This window comes from Callorhinus ursinus, unplaced genomic scaffold, assembly GCF_003265705.2.
Source record: "Callorhinus ursinus isolate GAN/ISIS: 27379988/994484 unplaced genomic scaffold, GSC_fseal_2.0 scaffold24, whole genome shotgun sequence".
NCBI lineage: Eukaryota > Metazoa > Chordata > Mammalia > Carnivora > Otariidae > Callorhinus > Callorhinus ursinus.
In genome coordinates, this window is record NW_027397086.1 from 3277348 (window position 1) to 3305059 (window position 27712).

Genomic DNA, 27712 nt, shown 5'->3' on the forward strand with positions numbered 1-27712 from the left:
GACATTGTTTAAATCATTTATTTGGAAGTCGATGCACACACACTCTACCATACAAAAGTTGGAAGCTGCAACAAATCAAGTGCCCAAGGCAGTGCATGGACGTGTAAACAAAGACAAGATGAAAATGCCACTCTGAGTGATTTGTGAGCAAATCAGAGTGGCCGGGGCCCAGGCCCAAGATGACATTCATAGCGCGGGGTAAGTGCAAATGAACTGAATGTGGGGCTGGAAGGGAGGAGGGCCACCCCAGGCCTTCCCACTCAGGAGGCTGCTCCTTCCTGGGCACCAACCTCAGAGGGCGGGGGTTGCAGCCAGAGCCCTGGCTCAACACTGGGCCCCCCAGTCTGGGGAACAGGAGGGAGCGTGCAGGTAGGGGGAATGAGCTCCGAGCTGATGGGCCAGGCCCACGCCATCCCTCTGTGTTTCTCCTCTCTCTCCCTCCCGGGACCCCTCTGCCTTTCAGGGGAGAGGGGCCCTGGTCTGAGGAGCCAGTCCTCCGGAGTAGGGAGACCAAAGAGGCCTCAGTGTCTCTGGGAGGCTTCTCGGCCTGAAAGGGGCAGAACCTCAAAATAAAGTGTTAAGGCAATAAATAAAACATCCCACCTCCAGTGAAAACACTGTGAGAGAAGTAAGTCTGCAGGGCTGACAGCACCCCGCAGACATGGGGACAATGTGGGGACAATGGGACAGCTGTAGGACCAGCCACTGCACAGCTAGAGCATTTGTGCGTCGAGCCAAAGGCAAAGTGCCCGGCAAAGTTTCGTGTCCTAATGAGGGCAGGGGATTCGGTCCAGCCCTGTGTGTCCTCTGACCTCCCTGATGTGGTCCCTGGGCCCCCACCAATGGCAGCACAGGCAACGGGCCTGAGATGAGCCCTGGTCAGAGCCTCCAGCTCAGCCCTAGCACCACCCAGGGGGGTACAGGCTCACAGAGGCAGGTGGGTGGGCGGGAGGACCAGCCCCACCTCCTCCGTCTTTGGTGGTGGCAAAAGGGGAAGAGAGATGACAGTCTTTGGCAGGAGGAGGGCATGTCAGAAGACAGCATTCTGGTTTCGTGCTTGGGTTCGCCAAGGGCCCAGTCCCTGCCCAGACTTGAGCACAAGGAAAGTAGACCCGGCCTGTCCCACCCTTGGATGGTCCAGGCCTGCCAGCTCCCAAGGTGTTCCCCAGGCACTCTGTGACCCCACCCTCACTTTCTGGAGCTGCAAACTCTCTAGGGTGGTGGCAGGGGTGGGGGCCAGTGTGACTGGGCAGCCAGAGACTGTCTAGCCCAGGTTCCTTCTAGCTCAGGACATCGTGGCCTTCACCCCAGAGCCCTGCCACCCCCATCTTCCACCTCTACCTTCCCAGCCCCCCTCATCAGCAGCCCTGGGGCGGGGGGAGGTTTTGGGGTCCCACACCAAGGGCATCCCGGGTCTGCCTGTCCCACCTCTCCTCACAATGCCACCCCCTCTCTCCCACCTCCTTCCTCTCCCTCGGGCCCTGCAGGTCACTGGTCCAGCCGCCGCTTCCCCCAGGGATAGCTGAGGGCAGTCAGGCGGGCTCCCAGGGGCTCCAACCCTCTCCAAGGCAGTTGGCAGGGATTCCCAAATGATGAGGAGGGACAAGGTCAGGGGCAATCACCCTTGGCCACCCAGGCCCAGACTCTGCCCCTGCTGATGGCCATGGATTCCCCAGGCCCTTCAATGCCAACCCAAAGGAGGGGAGGAGAAGACCTTCTCATGGCCATCGCCCAGGCGGACGAGGCCCAGGCAGCCCCCTTCCCCAAGCCTGTACCCGCCGCTACTGCATCTCCTCCAGGGGCCCATTCTCTCGGGGCAGTGCCCCGTTCAGGCCCACACTGCTGGCCACTGGCGCCCCCAAGTAGCCAAGCAGGATTTCACTGCGGCGCCGGGACAGCTGCAGGATGTCGTCTGCCAGGGCCGGCACGGAGGTGTAGCGCACGTTGTCCAGGTCGAACATGTCCCTCAGGTACTGCACGATCTGGTGCTGGGGGGCAAGGCTGGCATGGGCCCGGATTCGGGCCCCGTCCCCCCAGCACAGATGCCCTCGAGACCACCCAGAGCACCGCCCTGGCTACCGGAGCCCCACCCCATCCACAGGCTCTGCCCTCCCAGTGCTTCCTGCAGACCCCTGTGGGCTGGCCTCCCTCCAGGCACCCCCCAAACCGCATGCGCCCGACAGCCCAGGCAGGCCACACCCTCCGTTTACCTTGAAGAAAGCACAGACTTCCGAGAGCTGGGGCTTGGGTCCGAGGAAGCCGAAGGCTAGGACGGGGCTAACGTGCTCCGATACGGAGTAGAAATGGGAGATGAAGCCATCGGGCACCTGCAAGGGTAGCGAAGCTGAGGGCTGGGACGCCAGCCGGGGGAGGCGGCCGGGCCCTGGGGGCCTAGCGAAGAGTTGGGCTTTGGAGGGAGGCCTGGCTCAGGCGTATGCTTGCTGGGTGACCCCGGGCAAGTTAACAGGGGCCTCCACCTCTGCAGAATGGGGTAACCTCGAGGTTGCTATGAGGACTGCACGAGGAGGGGGTGGGCTGGGCTCAGCACAGGAAGTGCCCAGTGTACTTGGCAGTGGCAGCTGGTATCAGCCGGGCAGCAAAGCCTGGCTGGCAGAGGGGAGAATGGATCGCACCCAGATAGAGCTGCCAGTCCCTGCTTGGGAGAGCAGATTAACAGCGGCCTGGGGGCGGGAGGGAGGCTGCTCTGCCTGCTCCCGGGGCACCCTGCCCCCACCAGATGCCTCTACCAAGCCAGCTGCCACCACTTTGCGCAGGCCTCCCTCAAGGATGCCCTTTCCCCTCTGAGTCCTTCCACATTTCCCCATGGCCCGTGCTGTGCGGGGTCCTGGGGAGGAGACGAAGCAGACCTATGTGTGTCTTTGAGGTCCTCCTGGTCAAGGGAGAGCTAACGGCAGGAGCTGTGGCAGAGGCCAAGAGGTACGACAGGGCCTGGGGGCTTAGCAAGACCTCCCTGCACCAGCCCCATTCTTCTGCCCACGCCCCCCACCCGCCCCTGCCCCCAGACCAAGAGCCAGGGCATGCCGGTGGGTCAGCTGAGGTGGGTACCATGCCCGGGGCCCGAGGGGGTCACTCACCATCAGTAGTCTCCTCTTGGCTTTCAAGACTGACCAGCAAGCAGTGGCTAGAGCCTAAACCAAAGATGGGACCCCACCCAGGTTTCAGCAGGACAGGCCGGGCCTGCAGCCTCTGTCTGTGTCCCCCAGCTCCCACCACCCCAAGCAGAAAGATGCGGCTTGGTGCCTGAGCTCTGCCGATTCCCTCCCCTGAGTCAGGAACCGGCCACACCTCAACCTGAACTTGATTCTAACCCTGCTGTGGGGGCCTGGACCAGCCACTGAACTTGATTCTAACACTGCTGTGGGGCCCCTGGACCAGCCACTGAACTTGATTCTAACCCTGCTGTGGGCCCCTGGACCAGCCACTGAACTTGATTCTAACCCTGCTGTGGGGCCCCTGGACCAGCCACTGAACTTGATTCTAACCCTGCTGTGGGGCCCCTGGAAATGGCCATGACCCCACGCCCCACCACATTCAGAGGTTGTGGGGGTCCACGGTCACCGCCTGCAAACTGCCCCAGGTCACACCTGCCTCACAGGGCCCCACACTCAACTTCCTCTGCTGTTCCTTTCTTTTTCCTGTTTTAACTCAGTAAGATGCATTAAAACTGAGTAAAATTAACAGAGACCACAATGCAGAAGGACAACGCCCACCATGCGGGTCCTACGCGGTGCAGAGAACAACGGGGTCCCCTGGGAAGCTGCTGCAGAGCAGACGCCTGGTCTGCCCAGATTCGGGAGCTGCACATTACGCAGGGGAGAGGAACCCGCCCAGTGGCGTGCCTGCTGCCTGCCGGGTGGGGGGCCCAGGCTCAGTGCCCAAAGGAACGCAGAGGCTGGGCCAAGGCATGGGGTGACATGAGTATGTGTGTTGGATGCGGAGGGCAGCCACCCACCGTCTCCTTGAAGCTGTCTGACAGCCAGCGGTTCCTCAGGACGGCGAGCACCGAGGATGGAGGGTTCTCCAGGTCCTCGAAGGCATCCATAAGTATGAAGTCCAGCACAATATCGAAGAAGCTCATGCACACCACCTGTGAGAGGGCAGGGACGCTCTGAAGGCTGCAGGCCCACTGTCCAGATGGGAAGACCAAGTCCAGAGAGGTACAGGTGCGTGGGGGCCTGGGTGGGAACGCATGGGTGAGTGGGCACATCTCTGGGTCACAATGGGGTGCAGCTGGGGCTGTGTCCCCCACAGCCGGGGCCCACGGCAGGGCAGGAACCAAGGGCTAGCAGCAGCGATGGGCCCATCTCAGGCCTCGGAATCAAGGCAGAGCTCCACACCGGCACCGCTCCCCCCCCCCCCCCCCGAGGATCTTGGGTATAAGGGACCCCACGGCACTGGGGCTCAGCATAACCCAACTCACCCCACGGCCCTCCAGCTCCAGCCGTGTGGTGGCCCAGGTCTCGGGCCGCAGGGCATAGACCATCATCTCCTCGTAACTCTCCAGGAAGCCTTTGGGGCTCTGTGGGGAGAAGCACAGCCTATTCTGGTCATGAGAGGCTATAAGACTCACTTGGACAAGATCCACAGGAACAGGCCTATGGATGGACAAGCCAAGGCAGGGCTGAGGTCAATCCTTGAGTGGCGGCCATGGAGAAAACCGGGCAAGAAGTGTCCTCTGCCCACAGCAACATGCCTCTCGGAGACCGGGGCACGTCCAGGAGAGATCCGACAACAGCACAGGCCGCAACGTCTCAGATAAACTCACAGCTGAGTACCAAATGCCTCCCAAGAGATGCACACACACGACAGCATGAGCTCACTTTGCAAAGATGCGTGCGGACAGGAGGTTGAGTCAAGCAACCAAAGATTAAAATCTCCATGCCCCTGGGTGTCACTGGTGAAATGGGAGAAGCTACGGCCCACACTCCTGGCCCTATTCTGGGGGAGTCAGTGAGCTCGTGCACGTAACACGATCAGCCCAGTGCCTGGATGAATAGTGTCTAAGACCTGCTGCTACTCTCGGCACACAGAAGAGATCCTGCGCTCTCTGGGACCGGGAGGTTCAGCTGGGGCTTGTGATATGCTGTGCACATGTGGATGTGCACACGCAGATGTGCACTCACGGACGAGGGAAGCTAAGGGGGGACCAGGGTCTGTTCTCATATGGATCAATGCATCTAACTCATGCGGTACTAAGAGGGATGGTCCACTAGTACACCCACTTTATAGAAAGGCATACTGAGGCTTTGGGAGATCAATGATGTGCCCAAGAGCCAGGGAGGATGGAGCTGACACAGAACCCTGGGTGGAGGGGCCACCAGACAGGTGTTCACCAAAATGGGAACATGGTGGAGTGGGGGACAAGTTTTCTTCTTGTTTTTATGTGTCTTCTGGGTTTTGCTAAAATAGGCATGAATATTTTTGTAATCATTAAAAAAAAAACCCACCTATTTTCATTAAGTTTTAAAGAGAATTTGCTAGGATGAGCCCAGACCACGCCTTAATCCGCCGAGCCTCAGTTTCTTCACATGTAAAGGAGGACGATGAAGATGAGGGCTGGTGGCCAAGCATGTCTGACACCATCTCACAAGGTCCCCAGAGACATGCCCACGAACGCATGAGGAGAGGAGGCTTAGAGAGGGCGCAGGTCCGGCGCGTGGACACACAGCGACAACGGGGCCTGACCTCGCAGGTTCAGAGCCTAGGTGCTGCCCACAGAACAAGCACCCTCCCAGGGGGCCCGCCCCGGCTCCGCCTGCCTGCAACAGTCTGACAGGGCATTCATCCCTGCGCCAGTCCCAGGGCTGAGTGCAGGCTCCGCTCTCCAGAGCTGCTACCCAGCCATTCATGAAACCTACATCCCACACTGGGGTGGGGGCAGAGCGAGGGCGGCTGCACCTCCCAGGCCCCTTGGGGAGCGGCCACAGAGAACAGACATCTGCTAAGCGCCTGACACCCACTTTAGCCTCACCGGCCCTTCCTTCACTTGTTTGTTCCTTCACTGTCTTGGGAGGCCACAGAGAACCAGAGAACAGGCCAAGGGCACAGCTGAGGTCAGGCCAACCTGGGTTCAAATGCCAACTCTGCCCTTCCCTCACTTAGGGATCCGGGCAAGCCCCTGGCCCTCCCCAGGCTTGGTTTCCTTATCTACCGAGTGGAGACCGCAGTCAGGACCAAAAGAGCTACTAGAAGAAACGCGAATAAAGCGCCGGGTTCGTTGCTGGGTAAACAGCAGCTGCTGGAAGAATAATTATGAACACTTAACGGAGCACCCGCCCCATGCCAGGCCCTGGGCCAGGCACACACCTATGCTGGTGCGGCTGCGGTCCTGGCCCTTAGGGAGCTCAGCAAGTAGTGAGAGAGAGCATCCTGTCAACAGGATGCCGGGTCATGGGGCCACGCTGGTGGGGTGAACCCAAGGGCTCTTGGCGAAGCCCTCCTGGGGACAGAGGTGGCTAGCAGGGACTTAAAAGACGGGGAACCAAGGAGAAGGGGAAGGAAGGGGGACCGGGGAGCTTCTAGACACTGGTATAAGTCCCACCTCCTAGCCTTGGTGCTGGGTACACAGGGATTCACCTTTTCATTCATTAAATCCTATAGATATATACTTTATACTCCCGCATGTGTGTTTACAATAAAGTAGTTTAAGGACAACAGCATCGAGCAACAGTGTTACAGGTGTGGAGGGACCAAGCAAAGGCCCAGATCAGGGAGAAAGTCTGATATGGGTACACACTAAAAGCCTGAGCCCTTCGGGGCGCCTGGGTGGCTCAGTCAGGTAAGCATCTGACTTCGGCTCAGGGTCCTGGGATCAAGCCCTGCAGCGGGCTCCCCGCTCAGTGGGGAGTCTGCCTGTCTCTCTGCCCCTCCTCCCCTGCTCGCTCATTCTCTCTCAAATAAATAACCTTTAAAAAAAAAATAAACAAAGCCTGAGCCCTTCAGTCTGGACAGGGCAAAGTGTGCATGGCAGCCGGCCACGAAACAAAGTTTGGTCTTTACCTCAAGGACAGTGGGAGCAAGGGAACATTTCAGGCAGCTGGGTGACGAGGTCAGAGGTGCGTTTTATTTTTTATTTATTTTTTATTTATTTTTTAAAGATTTTATTTATTTATTTGAGAGAGAGAGAGAATGAGAGACAGAGAGCACGAGAGGGAAGAGGGTCAGAGGGAGAAGCAGACTCCCCGCCAAGCAGGGAGCCCGATGCGGGACTCGATCCCGGGACTCCAGGATCATGACCTGAGCCGAAGGCAGTCGCTTAACCGACTGAGCCACCCAGGCGCCCTATTTCTTTATTTTTAAAAGTTTACTTATTTAAGTAATCTCTACCTCCAACGTGGGGCTCGAACTCATGACCCCGAGATCAAGAGTCTCATGCTCCTCCGACCGAGCCGGCTGGGCAGCCCAGAGGTGCGTTTTAGAACCACTAGTTGGATGGGTGAGGTGAAAAGGACCCAGGGGAGAGGTGTTTTCAAGGGCTTTGCGCCAACAAGTGGCCAATAACATGAAAATTCATGCAGCCTTATTAACAATCAAAGAAACATGAAAGAATGGATAACATAGATTAAAAGGGTTATTAATGTCCAGTCACCGATGCCTTGCGTTTGGCGACATGTAAGGACACACACAACTATACCGCGGGCAGGCACTGTGGCTGTTAAGCCATTTCTGGGACTAGACTGGCAAAACTCAGATATGCCCGAGACATGGGACTGCCACCTCTGGGCTTTGCCCCACAGAAAACCACAGGTCCCTAAGAGGTCTGTAACAGATGGATTATAACAGCAGTGTGACAGTGGAAAATCCAACACAACCCAAATGGCCCTCCACTGCAGGACCAGATGAACCACAGTGAGCCTGCCCGAGGAATTACCACGCCATCGATAAAAGTGACTGCATCGGGGCGCCTGGGTGGCTCAGTCGTTTGGCATCTGCCTTTGGCTCAGCTCATGATCCCAGGGTCCTGGGATCGAGGCCCGCATCGGGCTCCCTGCTCGGCGGGAAGCCTGCTTCTCCCTCTCCCGCTCCCCCTGCTTGTGTTCCTGCTTTCGCTCTGTCAAATAAAATCTTTAAAAAAAAAAAAAAAGGGGACTGCATCCACTAATGTGGACCGATGGACAAGATCCACTCTTACACAACAAAACAGAGCTGCAGAACAGTCTGGAGGGAACCTTGGAAATTGTATAACCATGTTCAAGGGTTAGTCCATGAAACCGGGCAGGAGAAACACAGCAGACTGGGGCAGTGGCTCCCTCTGGCAGGTTCAGGGAGACCTTCTAAGGTTTGCATTTTGGAGCCGCTGAATTGTATAAAACCTGGTGACAGTAGCCTCAGACACAAAAAGCAATACAGACCCGTATTTTTCAGAATCAGCACAGGAAATGCCCCCTAAGCCTTTCCCAGCTCCTCTAGAGCCTTCAGGATGAAGTCAAAGCTCCTCAGCTTGATTGCAAATTGTTTTTTGTTTTTCTTTTTTAAGATTTATTTATTCATCTGAGACAGAGAGAGGGCACAAGTGCGAGCGGGGTGGTGAGGGGGCAGAAGGAGAGGAAGCCCGGTCGAGGGTTCAATCCCATGACCCGGGGATCATGACCTGAGCCAAAATCAACAGACATACGCTTAACTGATTGAGCCACCCACGCGTTCCGGGCTTGCTTGCTTTTTTTTTTTTTTTTTTTTTTTAACAGAACCAAATAAAAGTTACAAAAATTAAAATTAAAAAAGGCAAGGTGGCGGGGCGCCTGGGTGGCTCAGTTGTTAAGCCTCTGCCTTCGGCTCAGGTCATGATCCCAGGGTCCTGGGATCGAGCCCCACATCGGGCTCCCTGCTCCGCGGGAAGCCTGCTTCTCCCTCTCCCACTCCCCCTGCTTGTATTCCCTCTCTCACTGTGTTTCTGTCAAATAAATAAATAAAATCTTAAAAAAAAAAAAAAAAGGCAAGGTGGGAAGAAAACTTGAAAAAAGCTACCTTCTCAGCTTTGGTCATCAGGCCCGTCACCATCTGCCGGCCAACCTCTCCAAAGAAAAGCTGGTTGCTCTTGTCTTCTAGAAGACCCTAAGGAGCGAGGAAGGGAGGGGAGCAAGCTGGCCGAGATGTCACTGGAATGGGGCAGGCAGGTGATCCATCTGAGCAGAGGAACCGGGTGTGGTAGCAGGGCCTGGCAGACCTGCCCGACTACCCCAGCCCCGGCTCTGTCCTCTCCAGGCGCCCCTGACACGCACCTCAAAGGCTTGCCGCACACAATGCAGCTTGGCCAGAAAGTCCTGGTCACTGTAGCAGCCCAGCAGCTCAGTCCTGAGGAGAAACACAGTCAGTCACTCCCTCTGGGACCTACCCAGCAATGCCCTCCAGGTCAGGGTGGAGCCCCGAGTGGTCCTTCCTTGGCCGGGCGGTATGACCTTGGGCAAGTGCCTGCCTTCCTCTAGGCCTCGGTGCGCCCCAAACCCAAGGGAAGAGGCTGACTGGACGCTCTCTGCGGGTGTGTTGTCCTCAGTGGCACTGAGCGCAGCTGGTGGGTCTGGGCCCTGGGAGTCGGGCTGACCTTGGCCTCCTTCAGGCCCCAGCCAGCAAAGGACCCTCACTGGCAGAGGACTGGAACGACCTACCTGCTCCCAGCTGCCAGCCATTCTGGGGCACCTGCAGGCCTCCCCCGCCCCGGTCTGGCTCCCCTCATTCACATTGGTAACCAGGACTCTCAACCATTTTCAGTCAGTGAACTTTAAACACACGTACTTAGAGTCATGGCCAAAAGCCAAGTTCTGAATTTCATCTCAAACAGCAAAATTAATTTAAGATAGATCAGAAACCTAAATATGCCACAGATGAGGAAGCTGAGGCTGAGGAGGGTTAAGCAACTTGTCCAGGGCCACACGCTCGGAAGTGACAGAACCTGGAAGAAATCAGGTTTGTGTGTCCCCCAGGGCCCGGCTTCAGGGCTGCCGCTAAGATGGATTACTTCAGGACACAGGGCTTTGGAAGAGAGCCCACTGTGTTTCTGTGGTTAGATCCCTGTGATGATTTAGAATAAGTAGAAACAATTATTGTTTAACTAATTAATTATATTAATTTGCGGTTGTTAGTTGTAGGCCTGCCTGTCTTTGAACTCCAGGCCTTTCTAGACCCTCCACGGCCCGGGCAGGAGCTGCTGCCAGAGCACCACGGTCCTCACCGAGCACTCCAAGGGGCACAGGGCCCGCCCCACCTGCCTCTGCTCCCCGCCTCCTTCCCTACACGCTCGCCTGAGGGTCCGGCAGGGCACTTTCCCCTCCTTCACCAGCTGTAGGGCCTCCTCATAAGCGGCAGCCGGCCTGGAGAGTGGGATCAGGTCATCTCCTGCCTGCAGGGACTCAAAGAGCTGCGGGAGGGCGCACAGGAAGAGGAAGGTGGTGTCACCGCCTGTGTCAGCAGCATCCCAAGGGGTGAGGGTGCCTGTCCAGGGGACGCCCTAGAGGACAACCTCTCAGAGGGGATGCCAGAGGGAACACTGACCCAACAGGCAAGAGGCCTCAATCTGAGTCCGGCTCTGGCCCTCAGCATCCCCATCTCCGCCAGGGGCCCAACCCAAAGGGACCATCTACTGGACAGGTGCCCACATCTTCTCACGCCAGGCAGGCGGCTGGGCCTGGCACACGTGGCCGTGGCAGGAGACTAATGCCAAGCAATGAGCATGCAGTCTAAGAAGGGAGAGGTCAGTGTGCGCTGGAGCCACGGGGGTGGAGACCCCGACCCTCACCCACAGGACCCAGGACCCCTGGCTTCTCACGCCTCCCTGTCCCTGGCAAGTGCATGGGGTCCCCGGGGAGCGGCAATTGGGGACTGCCAAATTCTGCTCCTCTCAGAGGAAATGCCTTCACTTTCCCATGACCGAGTGCTCATGGTGAGAGTCCCACAGGGGCCCGGGCTTCACTCCACCCCACCTTCCCTCTCTGCCCCTCGACCCCGCCCCCCACCACCTCGGTAGCAGAGAAGAAGGAATCCTCGGAGGTCAGGCTGTCCTCATCGTCCGCCCGTAGATGCAGGGAGCCCTCGGTCAGGGGCACCATGAGGGTCCTCTCTGGGAAGAGCAGGAAGAGAAGGGCTGAGCCGAGACGCCAAAATCACCGGCTTTTTGGAATGCACGCGTGCAAAGCGCCCGACCGGATTCTGGGCCAGCTGCTGCCGCTGGTCCCACGGCTCCTGTGTACTGAACACGTACGCATGAAGATTCTAGGCTCATCGCCCCAAATGAATGGCTTCTCTCGATGCTACAGCATCGTTGGAGGTGGGCACAGTTAGGTATGGAAGGGGGCTCCTGAGGGGGATTGCCCTCGGCCACAGAGCTGCACCCCGAGGCCCGATGGCCCATGAACTCTGCACAGGCAGGCTCTGCTGTACTGTGTGACCCTGGGCAAGCTGATTCCCCTCTCTGACAAACGGAAACTTAGCCACTGATGACAAAGAGCTCAAGGGAACGCACCGGCCACTGACTCAGTGTTTCTAGACTCACCCGCTCAAGGGTTGTGGGAGTCTGGACCTTCAGAGGGCACTCAGGAAAGGTCTGTCGAACAGATAAGCAGAGACCATGGCCTTCAAGGCCCCACCAGCCTTCTCTGCCACACGGGGAGGCCAGAGTAGGCCAGGGTTCCTCTTCAGGTAAAGCCACTCGGGGACAGGCCGTGGGAGGGTGTGTCGCTGTAGCCGGCCCTTGCCAGGCCTGTGTCACCACCGGCAGAGCTGGGGAGCTGGACACAGGAGTCGGCTGACAGCACCCAAAGAAGGGTCCCAGGGTCCACTCACTGCAGGGGGTCTGGCACACCGTGGGCACCAGGAGAACACTGGCCATCCAGCTAACAGCTTCATTCTCTCTCCCTGATGTCACGTACCTTGACCTCAGTCGGGGGCGGGGGGGGGGAAGGGGCAACAGCAAGAGCTGTTTTCGACTAACCTCCATGAGCCATCCCTTCTGCCTACCTGGTGCCACAGAAAAGGGCTCAAACCAAAGGCCTGGAACCCAACAGGGGAGATGCTGACACACACACCTGAAGGCCTTCTCCCCAGGGGATGGGCCGAGGCACAGCGTCCGGGGACTCCTGGGGCCTCGTCAAGCCCTGCTCCTGCCTTCTACATATAAAAAAACACCTCTGGGGCGCCTGGCTGGCTCAGTCGGTACAGCATGTGACTCCTGATCTCTGGGTTAGGGGTGTAGAGAGGACTTAAAAATAAAATTTTAGGGGTGCCTGGGTGGCTCAGTCAATTAAGCGTCTGCCTTCAGCTCAGGTCATGGTCCGAGGGTCCAGGAATTGGGCCCCACGTTGGGCTCCCTGCTCAGCAGGGAGTCCGTTTCTCCCTCACTCTCCCTCTGTGCTCTCTCTCTCACAAATAAATAAAATCTTAAAAAACAAAACGCCTAACCCTTAAGGCCTCAGTTTCCCCACCTACAAATAAGGCACTGATCAAATGAGGTCCAAAGGCTCTGAGGATTCTGAGGGAGCCACACCCCGGTTCTCTCGCCACCTCCCACCTCCACCCTGCCCCCACCCCGCCCCACTCCAGCCTGCAACCAGGCCAGCTCACCAAGGTCCAGCAGCACGCTGTCGGCTGGGAAGGTGGACCCAAACTCCTCCTGCAGGTGGTAAGCCCGGTGCAGCAGGGACTCCAGCTTCTCTGCAAACTCCCTTCGCTGTGACTCTGGCTGCCAGGAAAACAATGAACATCAACCCAGGCCTATGGTCCCCCCTCACCAATGATGGGGGGAAAAGGGGAGCAGGCTCTGGGGCCCAGCAGCAAGAGTACATGTCTAGACCTGAGCTGCCCAATACAGAAGTCACCAGCCACATAAAGCGAACAAGCAGTTGAAATGTGGTCTGTCCCAACAGAGATGTGCCCTAAGTATAAACACAGGCCGGATTTCAAATACTTAGTACCCAGAAACCACAAACAAACAAGAACACTCTAAAATTTCTCAGGGGCGCCTGGGTGGCTCAGTCAGTTAAGTGTCTGACTCTTGGTTTCGGTTCAGGTCTTGATCTCAGGGTCGTGGGATCAAGCCTCACGTCAGGCTCCGTTCTCAGTAGGGAGTGAGTCTGCTTGAGTTTCTCCCCCTCTGCCCCTTTCCATTCTGAGCGTGTGCGTTCTCTGTCAAATAAACAAATATTTAAAAATAAAACAAGGGGCACCTAGGTGGCTCAGTCGGTGAAGCGTCTGCCTTCAGCTCAGGTCAGGATCCCAGGATCAAGCACCATAACGGGCTCCCTGCTCAGCGGGGAGCCTGCTTCTCCCTCTCCTCCCTGCTCCTGCTCTCTCTCGCTGTCTCTGCTGCTATCTCTGTCTCTCTCTCTCAAATAAGTAAATCTTTAAATAAATAAATAAAATAGCTCAATGATGCTCCATGTTGATCACATGTTGATACGATAATAGACTCCATATCCTAGATTATATAAAACGTTATTATTAAGGGAAGCCTGGGTGTCTCAGTCGGTTAAGCATCCGACTCTTTTTTTTTTTTTTTAAGATTGTATCTATTTATTTGAGAGAGAGAGAATGAGAGACAGAGAGCACGAGAGGGAAGAGGGTCAGAGGGAGCAGCAGACTCCCTGCTGAGCAGGGAGCCCGATGTGGGACTCGACCCCAGGACTCCAGGATCACGACCTGAGCTGAAGGCAGTCGCTCAACCAGCTGAGCCACCCAGGCGCCCAAGCATCCGACTCTTGATCTGAACTCAGGTCTTGATCTTGGGGTCGTGAGTTCAAGGCCCGCCTACTTGAAATAAACAAATAATAAAATGTGTTCTTAAAATTGATTTTACCCGTTTCTTTTTTGCTTTTTAGCATGGTCTCTAAGAAATTTTAAATGAGCTATGTGGCTTCCTACTGAACAATGCTGACCTGGGCCCTGAGCCCAGCACCACCAGTTCTAAACGGTATGGCCTCAAGTAAATTACTTCCTCATTCTAAGCCTCTGTTTCCTTACCTATCAATTGACATGAGAGTACCTACTTCCTAGGATTTTAGGGAAAACATGCCGGAGAGAAGGTATGCAAAGTCCTTCCCACAAGGTTGGCCTGTGGTGATGACCAGTAAGTGTTATCATATAGTATAAAATAATCATTATGATACAGTATATAATAATCACTATGATATAGTATATAACGTGTATATATAACAAAGTATACTATAATACACATAATATGTAACATGTAACATAAACATATTTAACATAATGTGTACGATGATAATAATGTCATTATAATAAGAAGGCAGACAGGATCCCAGAAAGAGCTGGGTTCCAATTCCACTGTTACTATGAACCGTGTGTGCTTGGGAAAGTACTGTACCAAAGACACAACAGCCTGTGGTTCAGTGACATCCCCCTGCCCTTGGCTTCCAGGCTGGTACGTGGGAAGAAGGAGGCACTGCACCTTTGATCCCAGGAGCTTCTAGGCCAAGGGGCCAGGCACAGGTAGGCCCAACTCTGTTTTCTACCAAGGCTGCCAGATCCTGCACCTGTATGTAACCAGACCCCAGGGGAGGGGCCGGGGGCCAGCTTAGGCCTGAGGCCACTGGGGACAGAGCCGGAAGAGCTCAGAGGAGGACAGGAGATGTGGTCTGTCCCAACGATTCCCCCAATGCTGGAAATGGTTCTTGCACCAAGTGCTCGCCCTGGACCAGGCACCTTGCTGTTCAGCCTTGCAGCATCCTTGAAGGCTGGCATGGCTGTGACCCCGATTCACAGAGAAAACTTAAGGATGTTAAGTGGCTCAGCTCACTCAGCTAGAGCCCCAGCAGAGCCCATGGAACCCCGGGACCCACTATCCGCTTTGCTCAATTCTCTGATAGGACCTGACCCTGCACAGTGAGGCCGGCACAGCCCCGTAGCTTTGGCAGAGGTCTGTGCGCTCTTTCTCGGAGAAGTGGTCTTGGGTTAGGGACCGGTTTCTTGGATGTCACACCCAAAGCGCAAAGGACAAAAGAGAAAAGATACACTGAACTCATTGAAATTAAAAACTTTTGTGCTTCAGGGGTGCCTGGCTGGCTCAGTCGGAGGAGTGTGCAACTCTTGATCTCAGGATTGTGAGTCTGTACTCCACGCTGGCTGTGGAGCCTACTTAAAATTAAAAAATTAAAAAAAAAATACAAAAGATTAAAAAAAAAAAAAACTTTTGTGCTTCAAAGGATGCCATCAGGAAAGTGAAAAGACAATCCACAGAATGGGAGAAAGTATCTGCAGATCCCATCTCTGATAAGGGACTTATATCTCGAATATATAAAAAAAAACCCTTACAATTCAATACTAAAAAGACATAACCACTTGTCTGTGGATAGACACTTGGGTTGCTTCCATATCTTGGCTACTGTAAATGCAAGTATCCATCCACAGATGAATGGATAAAGAAGAAGTGGTATATATATACAACGGAATATTATTCAGCCATAAAAAAGAATGAAACCTTGCCATTTGCAACCACATGGACGGATCTACAAAGTATAATGCTAAGTGAAATAAGTCAGAGAGAGAAATCCCATATGATTTCACTCATATGTGGAATTTAAGAAACAAAACAAACGAACAAACAGAAAAAGAGACAAACAAAAAAACAGACTCTTAAATATAGAGACCAAACTGGTGGATGCCAGATGAGGGAGTTGGGTGGGGGACGGATGGAACAGATAAAGGGATGAAGCGGGCACTTACGGTGATGAGCCCTGAGTAATATATCAAATTGCTGAATCATTTAAAAAAAAAGATAAATAGCCAAACTGAAAATACAGTAAAGGATCTGAACAGACGTTTCTTCCAAGAAGACATACAAATGGCCAACAAGCACATGCAAAGAAGCTCCACGCTGTTAACCCAGGAAAATGCAAATCAAAACTACAATGACATAACCATTTTGCACCCACCAGGATAGCCAGAACCAAAAAGACAGATGAAAACAAGTGCTGGCGAGGTGGTGGAGAAACCAGAACCCTCCTACACTGCTGGTGGGACTGTAAAATGGTGGAGCTGCTGTGGAAAATGGTCTGGTGGCTCCTCCAAATGTCAAACGTAGCATTATCATAGGACCCAGCAAGTCCACTCCTAACCGTAGTACACCCAAGGCAGTTAAAAACAATGTGTCCACACAAAAACTTGCACACAAAATGGTCATAGCAGCATTACTCATAAGAGCCACAAAGTAAAAACAACCGAAATGCCCATCGATGGATGGATAAATAAAATGCGGTCCAGCCATACAATAGAATATTACTCAGCGATAAAGAGAAATGAGGTAGTGATCCAAGTTACAAGAATGAACCTTGAAAACATTATGCTATAGGAAAGGGGCCAGTCATAAACGGCCACTAATTATGAGTCCATTTATAGAAATGTCCAGAACAGGCCAACCCATAGAAATGAAAAGTAGATGAGGGGAGGGCTAGGGCTGTGTCTGATGGAAAGTGTCTGATGAAGCATATAGGACTCCATGGGAACATGATGAAAGTGTTTTAAAATTAATTGTGGTGATGAACACCCAACTCCGAATATACTAAAAGCCAATGAATTGTACAATTCAGAATTGAACTGAAATGAATTTGATGGTATGTGAGTAATATTCCAATAAACCTGTTAAAAAAATTTCTTTTTAGGATAGAAAAATGCCCGGAAGGACACCAAGCAGTTGTGTCTGGATGAAGGGTTATAGAGATCGTTTATTGAGCACCTACTTTGCACCAGGATCCTAGGGCTGGCCGGCCCCAGTGCTCAGGGAGGCCGAGGGCCTCATCATACAACATGAGCCACCGATCAAAGATCAAAGACTGGACACTTTCCTCCCCCACTCCTTTCTATATCTGTAGTTCTCACTATTCTGTGAGGAATGCTTCATTGCTTTCACGATAAGATCAATGAAAGTTCTAGAATTTCAAGATGTAGTATTAGCAATCGATACCGTTTTGGAAATAGAGCTGTCTCCCTTCCTTTCCATGACCTAAAACCCTCCTGCAGGCCTCTGCTGTCTGCCCACAGATAGCAGATCCCTGATGCAGCTGTGCCCTTGGGCACCGGAGGCTTTGTCACCCTCTGGGGGCATGTCTCCGATGTCCTCCGTCCTGTAGCTACCATGCTCCTGCTTGTGTCGCAGGCTCTGAGCTGATGTTCCCGCTGGGGTACAGGACACCATACCTTCAAGTTGTTACCAGCTGTGCCAGGCAAGTCCTCATCCAGGTGCTGCGAAGTGTTTCCCAGGCTCCCCTGCCAACTGGCTCATGACCCACAGAGGCATTGGTGGAGGAAGCATGGGATGGGGCAATGGGCAGACAAACGCCCCTCCCAGTCCTGCCTCACACGTATCACTGCCCCGCCCCACCCAAGCTGGGGCGACGCTTGCTGCTTATCCCCCACCATGGTTCTAGGTTCTGTGAATCCTGAGCTCTGGACACACTCCTCACCTGTGCAACCAATTCCCTAGGTTAACCTCCCCTTTTAACACCTGAAGTTGATCCTGACGGACTCTCCAGATACTATCAGAGTGTACCCCAAAGAGCCCCAACTTTGTCCTCGCTCCAGCAGAGGCCAGGAGCTCATAGGGCTTTTTTTTTAATACATAAAAGCATAAAGACTAAAACAGAAACAGTCCACAATCCTACCACCCGTATAAACCCTGCCCATGAGCATAGCTAGACACCAGAGAGGCCAAACAATAAAGTACAATAAAAGCCTTTTTCCACCTTTCCCTGTCGAACCAATCCTCACAGATCACTGTTAACAGTTTCCTGAGTTATCTGTCCAGAGGAAAGTAAAAACGCACATACACACCAGCAGTTACACATTCGCACACGTATGCACGGATAGATGTCTTTCTGAACACGTATACACAACGGGTCACACCATACGCATTCCGCATCTTGCTTTTCTCACTGGATGACACACTGTGGAGACAGCAGCCTATCAGCCTACGCAGATTTCCCTAGTATCATACTCCAGACCCCTACGGATAGGCACGCCGATCGTTTCCAGTGTTTTCTGGTTTTTCACCGTTACAAGATAATGCTTCAGTAAACGTCCATCCAGGACACAAACATTTCTTAATGTTAGCTTTTTTTCACTTTATTTCTCTTTTCTGATATTGAAATAAATACTGACAGTGCAAAAAAAAAAAAAAACGTCTAAAGAAAGGACAAGACAAGGACAAGACAAAGGCTGTGGGATCCACTTAGCTGCACACAGGCTACTTCCCGCCAGTCCTTCGTAAGATGCGCCTTCCCCTCACATAGTTGGGACTGGGGTGTGATCAGCCCCCGGATTACTGAGTGATTACCACGTGCGTCAGGCATGCGCTAAGCACCTTACGTGTGTATTCTCCTTGGGTGGACTGATATCCTGGTGGAATGTCACCTGGTGGAACTGCCACCATCCAGGAGCACAAGGGACCACCCAGCAGCAGGCGGGGCTGCTACACTCCCTCCCGAAGACTGGCTGCCTCTCTGCCCCCCCCCCACCTTCTCCATGGCTGGGAGCTAAGAAGGACGCACGGGAGGACAACCTACCTCAGACAGTACCTCCGAAGCAGCCTCGGGGTTCCGCAGGCTGTCCCCTGGCGTGGGGGTACTGCTGTCCCCTCGCTGCCCCACGCTCAGCGCCTGCTCCCACTTCTGTAGAGCCTCCTCGAACAGCTCCATGCCTGAGCACGGGCGGGAAGACAAGGGAGAGTCTGACCTCGGCAGAGGGGAGCAGCCGGGCCCCACACTCAAGATGGGGTCAGAAAGGCAAGGAAGCAGGACACGAAAGGGCAGAAACGGGCAGGACTGTGTGAGCCGGCTCCTAGTCACTTTTCCAAGGCGGCTCAGTTTACAGGCCGCCATTCAGACCGGATTTGTTCCCAGAGACCGTCCCCTATCCACAAATGGCTAGAAACCCCCGAATGAGGGTTTTGGGGTCGGGAGTGGGGTTGCAAACCAGCACCTGGGAAGGTGTCCTGAGTCCAGCCTGGGCTCCCGGGAGGAGGCCATTACTTCCCCCAACTCTGCCCCAGAAGAGGCCCCACGGCTGGCCTCCTGGCCAGTACCTTGCATGTAGAGACTCTCCGCGTTGCCGTCACTGGTAGTCACAGACTCTTCCATCCCGCCGGTGTCCCATGGTCCCGAGCATGCAGCCATGGGGCTGGATGAGTTCACCGCTACCATCTGGGCACCAAGCAGCACAGGGACCCAAGGGCAAGGGGGTAAGGCCCTCCCAGACCCTTTGTAGGACCTGAGCCCCTCCCACTGCCTGGTCCTATGTCACACACCCTCTCCTAAGACCATCCCTGAAGCCAGCCCCCAGCACGCGGCCAAGCCCTCAGCAGGGCCTGGTCCCACCAACTTTAAGCACCCGGTGGCACTTTTACAGAAACTGCAGAAGTGGGAGGAAAGAGACCAGTGGCCATCCCAGGAACCAGCAGCTTCCTACAGAAGCCGTCCGGGGCCCATTCCCTGCTCTGGCACTCTGTGACTCGGGGGGGACTAGGAAGACTGAGGGAGCTCCCACCACCACAGGACAGGGCGGGGCCCATGCTCGCCACGCTTCTCGCCCTGCCGGGAAGTGGGCTCCTCCAGGGCAAGAGCCCTCTCTTGCTCACCCCTGGGTTCCCAGGGCAGAGCCGGGCTCAGAGCTCACTGCACGAAGGGGTCACTAGATGAACGAAGGAGCCCAAAGCCCCTCCCCAGGAGAAAAGAGACTTCTCTTGGCCTCATTTATCTGTTTATCTTCAAAAGAGTCCCTGGCACAAAGCAGACGCCTGCTCCGTGGCTGACGGGCAAATGAATGAACTTTCATAGACAAGTCTCTTCCCCACAAGAGACCACCCACCTCTCTTCTGCCCCTATCCACCTCTCTCTCACCGAAGCCTGGCCCTCGGTTAGTGATCAGTGACAATCACGGAAAGCCTGTGTGGACAGATGAGAGACCGAAGGAAATCTCTCCTGTCTTCCTTCCAGTCCGTCAGCTCCCCGAGGGCAGAGATTAGAGCCTCCTCGGTACCAGGGCCTGAGCTCAAAGTCCCTAGTGCCCTGCCCTGGCTATTTACCGAAGCCAAGCTGTGGGAGGAGCCTGAGTGCTTGCTGGGCTCGATGGAGGAGATGCCACTCAGAGTGTCGTTGCTCTTGCTACCGGGGCTCTGCATCCTCCGGCTGGAGTAGCCTGCGAGCAACAGGAGGGCAAGGGTCACGCAGCCTTCGAGTCCGGCCTTTGCACAGGCTGTTCCCACCTCCAGACAACCCTCCCCCTCCTCACCTGGGAGCTTGCCCTACATACCCTTCTAAGTCAGGGGGACGGCAGAGCGCCCTCGTGCGTGCGCTTAGCAGAGTGCTACTCCTCTGCCTGTCATCCTGCTCACTACCGTATCCCTGTCGCCCAGCACAGGGCCTGGCCCAGAAGGCCCCGGACCTGCCAGATAAGCCAGAGAATAAGGTCTGGCGACTTCTCCGCCTACTTCTCACTCAGTCTCCCCTGCGTTGCTGATTGACTGATTTGGAATTCTCCTCCTTCCAAAAAGAATTTGAGACAATGGCTTCTTTAAATATAAAACCTTTTTTTTTTTTTTTAAGTGAGAAAAGTAGGGAAGGGAAAAGAAGGTAACACCAGAGGTGGTGGTGGTGGGACGGGGTAGGCAAGCGAGAGGCCGCCACAGGAGCAGATCCAGGTGGTCCCAGGGGCCCGTGGACACAGAAACCCAGCTACATCAGTGCTTCTCAGGGCCTGCTCTAGACTAGTCTTAAAACTTCTTTTTCCAGCTGTAAAGAGAAAACTTCCCTTTTGCAATGCTAATTCACAACTAAAATTCATTTTCATTTAAGGGGATTTTTCCTTCTTCTTCTTCTTTTTTTTTCTAATGTGGGCTCCATGCCCAAAGTGGGGCTTGAACTCATGACCCTGAGATCAAGAGTTGCACGTTCTACTGACTGAGCCAGCCAGGCGCCCCCAGGGGGATTTTTGCTTCTCAAACCAGGTTTCTCCCAAGATGTGAGCCTGTGAGGACTTCCTGCCCAGGGAAGAGATCCATGATATTCCGGCGTGGCAAACACTGGGTTGCTGGGTTACAAAATGAACAGGGTCTGTAAGGGTTTTGAAAGCCACACCAGCAGACACAAAGTGGCTCAGAGGCTACCAGGGGCTGGCAGGGGAGGAGAGAGGCGCTGGCCACACAGGATGTGCGGATTGAGAGCACAGTGGTACAGGTCTCCATGTGGTGTAAATACAGGACTCCAGGTGCTACACAAAATTCCATAAAGAACTGTACGCTCAGGGCGCCTGGGGGGCTCAGTCGTTAAGCGTCCGCCTTCAGCTCAGGTCATGATCCCGGGGTCCTGGGATGGAGCCCCACGTCGGGCTCCCTGCTCGGCGGGGAGCCTGCTTCTCCCTCTCCCACTCCCCCTGCCTGTGTGCCCTCTCTCGCTGTGTCTCTCTCTGTCAAATAAATGAATGAAATCTTTAAAAAAAAAAAAAAAAAACCGTATGCTCAAAAGGCCGAACTTAACTTTTAAAAAAAAGCGGGAGGGAATGGAGAGAATACCATCTGGCTCAGGAACCACATGGCCCTTCTTGCTCCTGAGCCAGGGGGCTTCCCTCCCTGAGCAGAGGAGCTGCATCCTGCCAGGCCCCCTCTGGACGCGGGTGTTCCCAAGGGGTCCTCAGATATTGAGAACTGCTGCCCCTGACAGGACGTGCGCATCTGGCTGCATCACCCACCAAATCCCTCACTAGGTGATGACTCAGGGAAGGGTCTGCTGCATCCCCGCTTCCCGGAGGGGAACTCAGCTTGGAGACGGGACGTCACTAGCCCAAGCTCCGACGGGGACCAGGGGCCCAGCTGGGACTTGACTCCAGGTCAGGCCCTCCCCCAGTGCCTCACCACCTACCTTTCTTCACCGATGGGACCTTCCTGGCCATGAGGACGGGGAGGGGCACCGTGCCCAGATATGCCCCTCCCATCTCAGGGCCGACCTGCTTCTTCCTCCGCCGTCGCCTCTTCAGCTGATGGGCGGCCAGGGCCAGGGCCACCGTGCCCAGGGCTGTGGCAAAAAGGACCTTCCGCAGGCCCGGTGTCAGCCGCAGCTGGGAGAAGGCAGACTGCAGGAAAAGAGGGTGGCTGGGCTACACCTCCCCGGAGGAGCTGAGGTGGGCAGAGCTGTGCTGGGGAGCACCTGAGGGGCACAGGAGGCCTCAGGCCCTCGGGGTCCGTTTGCTGACCAGGAATGAGAGGCAGTCACCCCCCGAGGAGGCACCGGGCCAGCACCTCTGAAATGTGGACCACAGGGACATAAAGAGGTTGGGGACAGCAGAATGGCAATGCCAAAGAGATCACATCTAGGGCCCAGCAGGTGTCCCTCACTCCATCGGTTGTGATTCTAACAGCTACAGTGACTGAGCCCCTACTATGCCAGGCACAGAGCTGGGATTTTACCTGCACTCCCTGGCTGAATGCCTGTCCTTTTCCAGGTGAGACTCAGAGGCTCACATAGGTTAAGACATGTGCTCAAGGTGACGGGGAGTCAGAAATCGAACCTCGGTCTCCTGACCCCATTTCTTAATGACTCCTTGAAGTTGATAACATTCCCTCCACCTAACTGCCCCATCTGTACAATTCCCTGCTCCTCACTCTCTGCCTGTTGAACTGGGAGCCCCTCACGTGGGGCTGCACCCCACACAGCAGACTTGGTCAGCCACAAACACCTGAGGTCGGCAGGGAGGGCATTACTGACCCCTCTGATAGACTGAAACACGGAGGCCAGGAGTTCACACAGCCCTAGGGTGAAGACTGGGCTTGGGACTCCAGACTCCTCACCTAGTCATTCCCACTCTGCACAAAGAGAAGACCCCGGAAGCCTGGGGCAATAATGAGAGACAGGCTTTCCCAAAGGCTAGAGACCCTGGGATGAGTGGCTCAGTGTTTCAGAGGCCAGAGGGGTAAAGGCAGGACCGCAACCCATCCCAACTTTTACCTGCCCAAAGGTCGTGTACAGGAACACAGGGATCTCGGCCACCGTCATGGCCAGCGCCTGGATCATGGACATGCCCTCAGTCCTCCGGAACGCCATGGCAGGACCAGCACCCTCGGGTCTAAGAGCTCCCAAGGAAAATGTCTTCAACTGGCTGCTGGCTGGGTCCCAGGCACCATCCACGCCTCGGAAAGACAGGGACACACATACCAGAGGGTCCTTCCACAGAGCTGAGAGACAGATGACCAAGTCAGACAAGGATATGCTCATGTGAGCACAGCGAAATGCCCGTAAGAGTGCTCTGGGGGATGAGGTGGGAGCAAAGCCCACCTCTGGAACACCAGGCCTGAAATCAGGCCCCCGCCTTCTGCAACCACCAGCAGGAAGGCAGCCAAATGTCCCACATACCCTCTGCCCGCCCTGAGCCCTAGGAGCAGAAGATTGCATCTCTGGCATGTTGGCCCAAGAACAGACCCAAGGCCTGGGAGATGGATAGGTCACTCTCCAACTTGGGGCTTTGTGCCACACTTGCACCATCTTTTTAAACCCATGGTCCACTGGCTACACAAAAACTTCAGGCCACAAAAGGGTCAGGCCCCTGACTGAGAATCATTACATGTTTTTCACCTCCCACAAAGCCAAGAATGTTTTTATTTCCTGTGGACTGTATTATGAAAGCTGCGGGGTGCTCCCTCAAATAGCGAAAGCTACTACACTCTATGTGTATATTCTGCACTGGGTTCTTTCCATATGTTATTTCACGGGATCATTACAGTTCTGTGAAGGAGATGCCATCTAGCCCCGCGCCCCATCTCTGCCAATTTCCAAAGAGGAAAGTGAGACTCAGAGGGGTTTTAAGTCAGGGGGCGTCCACAGTTATACGGCTAGTATGAGGTAACACCAGGACTTGGACCAAGGTCTACTGGACTTCAGACTCTGTGCTCAATACAACCCTTTTAGCTAAACCCGACATGCGGCAGGAAGTGGCAAGCCCCAGCAGAACCACAAACTACAAGAGCAACTTTCCCCATTCCAAGGTCAGTGAATAAATGGCTTGAGCACACATTGCCCAGTCCCCAAGATCCTGCAGAGCACTCCCCAACTGCCACCACAAAGACCAAGGATGCCTTCAAGGTCTCCTGGGACCTCAAGCGGAAAGAATACACAGGCCAGAACAGGCCCTATCAACCTGGGGTGGCGGCCAAAGTCACGGGAGCAGCACAAGAAACAGCTTATTCCCAGTGAGTGGGAAGGATGGACGATCCTGCCTGTGTAGATCTAGCGCCGGGCTGTGTGCATGAGGGGGGAGAGTTGGGGAATACCCAGTCTAGGGCCAAGGAAACGGTCATGCTGTTAAGGTAGGAGACATCCTGCCAGGAGGCTGTGAACTGAGCTGTGACCTCCAGCGGTCAGGGCCTGGGTTCGTATCATAAGGCAGCCCTCTCATCCCCCCAACCCGGCCCAGGCCTCAGAACACCAGAGGATCAGCAACCACTATCCCCCCAGCACTTACACTATAGGCCAGGCTTCCCACAAGCTCTGGCTGGGAGTCAAGTCACTCAGAGACACAACCACTGCTTATGATGGGGAAACTGAGGCCATGAGACATAAGCAACCTGATTGACTTCGCCAACCGACCAAGCTGGGATGTGACCTCGGCTGCAAGGGACCCTGAAGCTATGCTGTTTCCCTGAGGCGCCTGCTACAGCTCCCTCATCTTCCTCCTTGCCACACCTGAAGGACTTCTGGGCGCAAGTGAGAAGCCCACAGGGAGCCACAACAGTGAACCCGAACACGTGCTCCAGGCGTGAGACGGGGCTGGGAGGCCTGGTTACTTGCCTGCAGGAGAGTCAAGAGCAGCTTCTGCTGCTCCAGAGGAGAGGAAGAGTGGCAAGTGCAAGGTGACGACACTGGCCCCCAAGCCTGCTTCACTCCAGGGTTGGATCCAGACTCAGCTCAACCGTGCCCTATTCTTCCCCACTGACACAACCTGGGGAGAAGCCTCCTCTTCTCCATGATGACAGCCTGTAGCAACGTTTCCCACCCTGTACACACTTCCAACGCCATTCCCAGCTGGGCAAGTCACCCTATGACCTTGGGCAGGAACCTCCTCATTTGGCCCCCGCTGTGGCACTTACAACACCCTCAGCTTGGACGCCCACACTTTCCACAGCGGCAACCTCCTCCCTTGCCCTGGGCAATCCTATTAATGAGTCTGGCCTGAGCAGCCCGTCCTCCCTCCCTGACCCCAGCAATATCCCGAGCCCAGGCACTCCTCTGAACCACCCTCTGCCCAGTCTCTGTTCATGGCACCCTAGACACCTTGCAAGTCTGACCAAGCACTTGTAATGCGTAACGGGCACTCCCGCACTGAACCTCAGCAATATTCCCTTCTTCAGCATCTGTTCATCTCATCTCGGACATCGCCCTGCGCAGCCCCAGTTCAGGCCCCCTTTTCTCTTGCCCGACCCCTGGAATATCCTTGAGGATCGTCTAGGTGCCCACTGGCGCCACCCACGGCCGGCACACCTGCTCCCTCCATCTCGGGTACTTTCCTAGCCCCGGTTCGGGTACCTGCGACCCTGCAACGTTCCAGGCCCGGGCATCTCCTCACCGACCTAACCTGGTACCCTTCCGTTCCACCCCTCGCGCCGCCCACGTACCTGTTTATCCTAACCCCGGGTACCTGTTTATCCTAACCCCGGCCCTTCTAGTCAGTCTGAGCCCGGACACCTGCGCTCCCACCCAGTTCCTTGCTCAGACCCGGTTCCCACCCGCTGCAAGCCTCAGTCCCGAGCCCTGCCGCGTCGCCCACCGCACGAGCTCAACCCGGGGCGCCACTCACCCAGGATCCCATCGCTGCGGAAGGGCAGCGTCTCCTTCCCCGGCGCCCGCGCAACCAACCTCTCGGCCACCGCGGGGGGCGTGGCCTCACGCGGGGCCGACCCTCCTTTGCCCAATGAACGTCGCCGAATTCCGGCCAATGGGTCGGGTCACGTGACCGGCCTGGCCGCACCTCCCTCGGCTCCTGCTCCGCCCCCTAAGTGCGGTTGAGGCGCGGAAGTGATCTCCCCTCCCATTGGCGGTCGGGATTCGATTGACTCCGGTGGCTGAGTGGGGCGGGGCCACCCTTAAAGAGGCTGAGGCGGAGCTATGAGGTCTCTAAGGGTCTTTCTGGGAGGGACCTGCGATCGGTTTGAGCCCTATTTGGCTTCGCTGCTCTTTCGGGTTCCCACACAAATTCGGCCCGCCCTTCAAGGGCCCATTTTCTTTCTTTCTTTAAAAGATTTTATTTATTTATTTGACACAGAGAGAGACACACACGGCGAGAGAGGGAACACAAGCAGATAGAGAGGGAGAGGCACAGGGAGAAGCAGGCTTTCCGCTGAGCAGAGAGCCCGATGCGGGGCTCGATCCCAGGACCCTGGGATCATGACCTGAGCCGAAGGCAGACGCCAAACGACTGAGCCACCCAGGCGCCCCAAAGGGCCCATTTTCAAATGCCACTTCCTCTGACTTCCCACAGCATCTTCTTAAACCAAACTTGGCACTCTCCACTTTCTTTTGGAGCTGTTTGCAAATCTCCCCTACCAGACATTGTCTCCCTGAGAGCCGAAGTCAAGTGATTACCTTCCGGCCGCCCAACGGTGCCTCGAACGAAACACTGGGTTTGGAATAGGGCTGACTTGAGTTGGAATCAAGTCCCGCCACTTAAGCTCTCTGGAGTTCACGCGGTTTACCCCTCTGTAAGTGGGTGTGGAACTCCTACCTTGCCCAAGTCACAAGGCTTTGGTGAGGTTTGGAGAAAACAGTGTGGCAAGTCCTTTCATAATTGCGAAGAGCTGTTTGTCTGGTTTTTGTTTTTTAAGATTTGATTTATTTGAGAGAGAGAGCAAAAGAGAGAGAAGGAGCAGAAGGAGGGGCAGAGGGAGAAGCAGACTCCCTGCTGAGCAGGTAGCCAGACATGGGGCTCCATCCTGGGATCATGCCCTGAGCCGAAAGCAGACGCTTAACTGACTGAGCCGCCCAGGTGCCCCTGCTAAGAGCTGTTTTTAAATATAATTATTAGCAAGGTCGCATTCCTTCATTCATTTGACAACTAATATATCTGTGTGCCAGTGGTGGACAAGATACATGGTGCCCCCAGGGAGCTCAGAGGAAGCAGATACTTAATTACAACCTTGTGTGATAGTTGCTCTGATGGGAGAAACTCAGGAATGTGGGGAGACTAGGAGACACCTGGGCTTGCAGGGGGAGGTGAGAGACTGCGAAAAGAAAGGGATGTCCAGACGCAAACCTGAAGGATGAGCAAGAATTAGCTGGGTAAAGGGGAGAGGACTGAGCATTCCAGGAGCAGCACAGGCTGTGACCCCACGGCAAGAGAGAACCTGGTATCCCATGAGCCAAGGAAGAGGGAGCCAGAGCAAAGAAGAGTGCTCAGTCACCTGAACAAAACTCCAGGTGACTGAGTCCACTCCACAGTTGGACTGCCTGGGTTCTGGGCTCAATCTGACACTCTCACTCTGTGCCCTGTGACCTTCTGCAAATCACTTAACTTCTTGGGCGCCCTTGTGGCTCAGTCAGTTAAGCATCTGCCTTCAGCACAGGTCATGATCCCAGAGTCCTGGAATCGAGTCCCACATCGGGCTTCCTGCTCGGTGGGGAGTCTGCTTCCCCCTCCACCCTCCCCCCACCGCTTGTGCTCTTGCTCTCTGTCATGCTCTCTCTTCAAATAAATAAATAAAATCTTTGAAAAAGAATCA

The 27712-nt window shown here is 55.0% G+C and overlaps 1 protein-coding gene across 3 annotated transcripts; it reads right to left on the reverse strand.

The window, feature by feature from the left end:
• On the reverse strand, nucleotides 1–25877 carry MIGA2 (mitoguardin 2). 3 transcript variants are annotated; one of them, XM_025888349.2, is made up of 16 exons: nucleotides 25795–25877; nucleotides 22953–23179; nucleotides 21870–22080; nucleotides 20039–20151; nucleotides 19040–19157; nucleotides 18522–18655; nucleotides 12571–12688; nucleotides 10971–11071; nucleotides 10257–10372; nucleotides 9240–9312; nucleotides 8986–9072; nucleotides 4442–4540; nucleotides 3974–4108; nucleotides 3096–3149; nucleotides 2211–2327; nucleotides 1–1988 (listed from the first exon to the last, which is right to left on the reverse strand). In XM_025888349.2, the coding sequence occupies exons 2-16, from the start codon at nucleotides 23046–23048 to the stop codon at nucleotides 1782–1784; spliced, it is 1779 nt and encodes a 592-aa protein (XP_025744134.1). In that variant the 5' UTR covers nucleotides 23049–23179; nucleotides 25795–25877; the 3' UTR covers nucleotides 1–1781. The 3 variants fall into 3 exon arrangements, with proteins under 3 accessions (XP_025744134.1, XP_025744135.1, XP_073761733.1); XM_025888350.2 differs by having other exon boundaries at nucleotides 22953–23134; nucleotides 25795–25853; XM_073905632.1 differs by lacking the exon at nucleotides 25795–25877 and having other exon boundaries at nucleotides 21870–22154; nucleotides 22953–23080.
• Between the last annotated feature and the right edge of the window lie 1835 nt (nucleotides 25878–27712).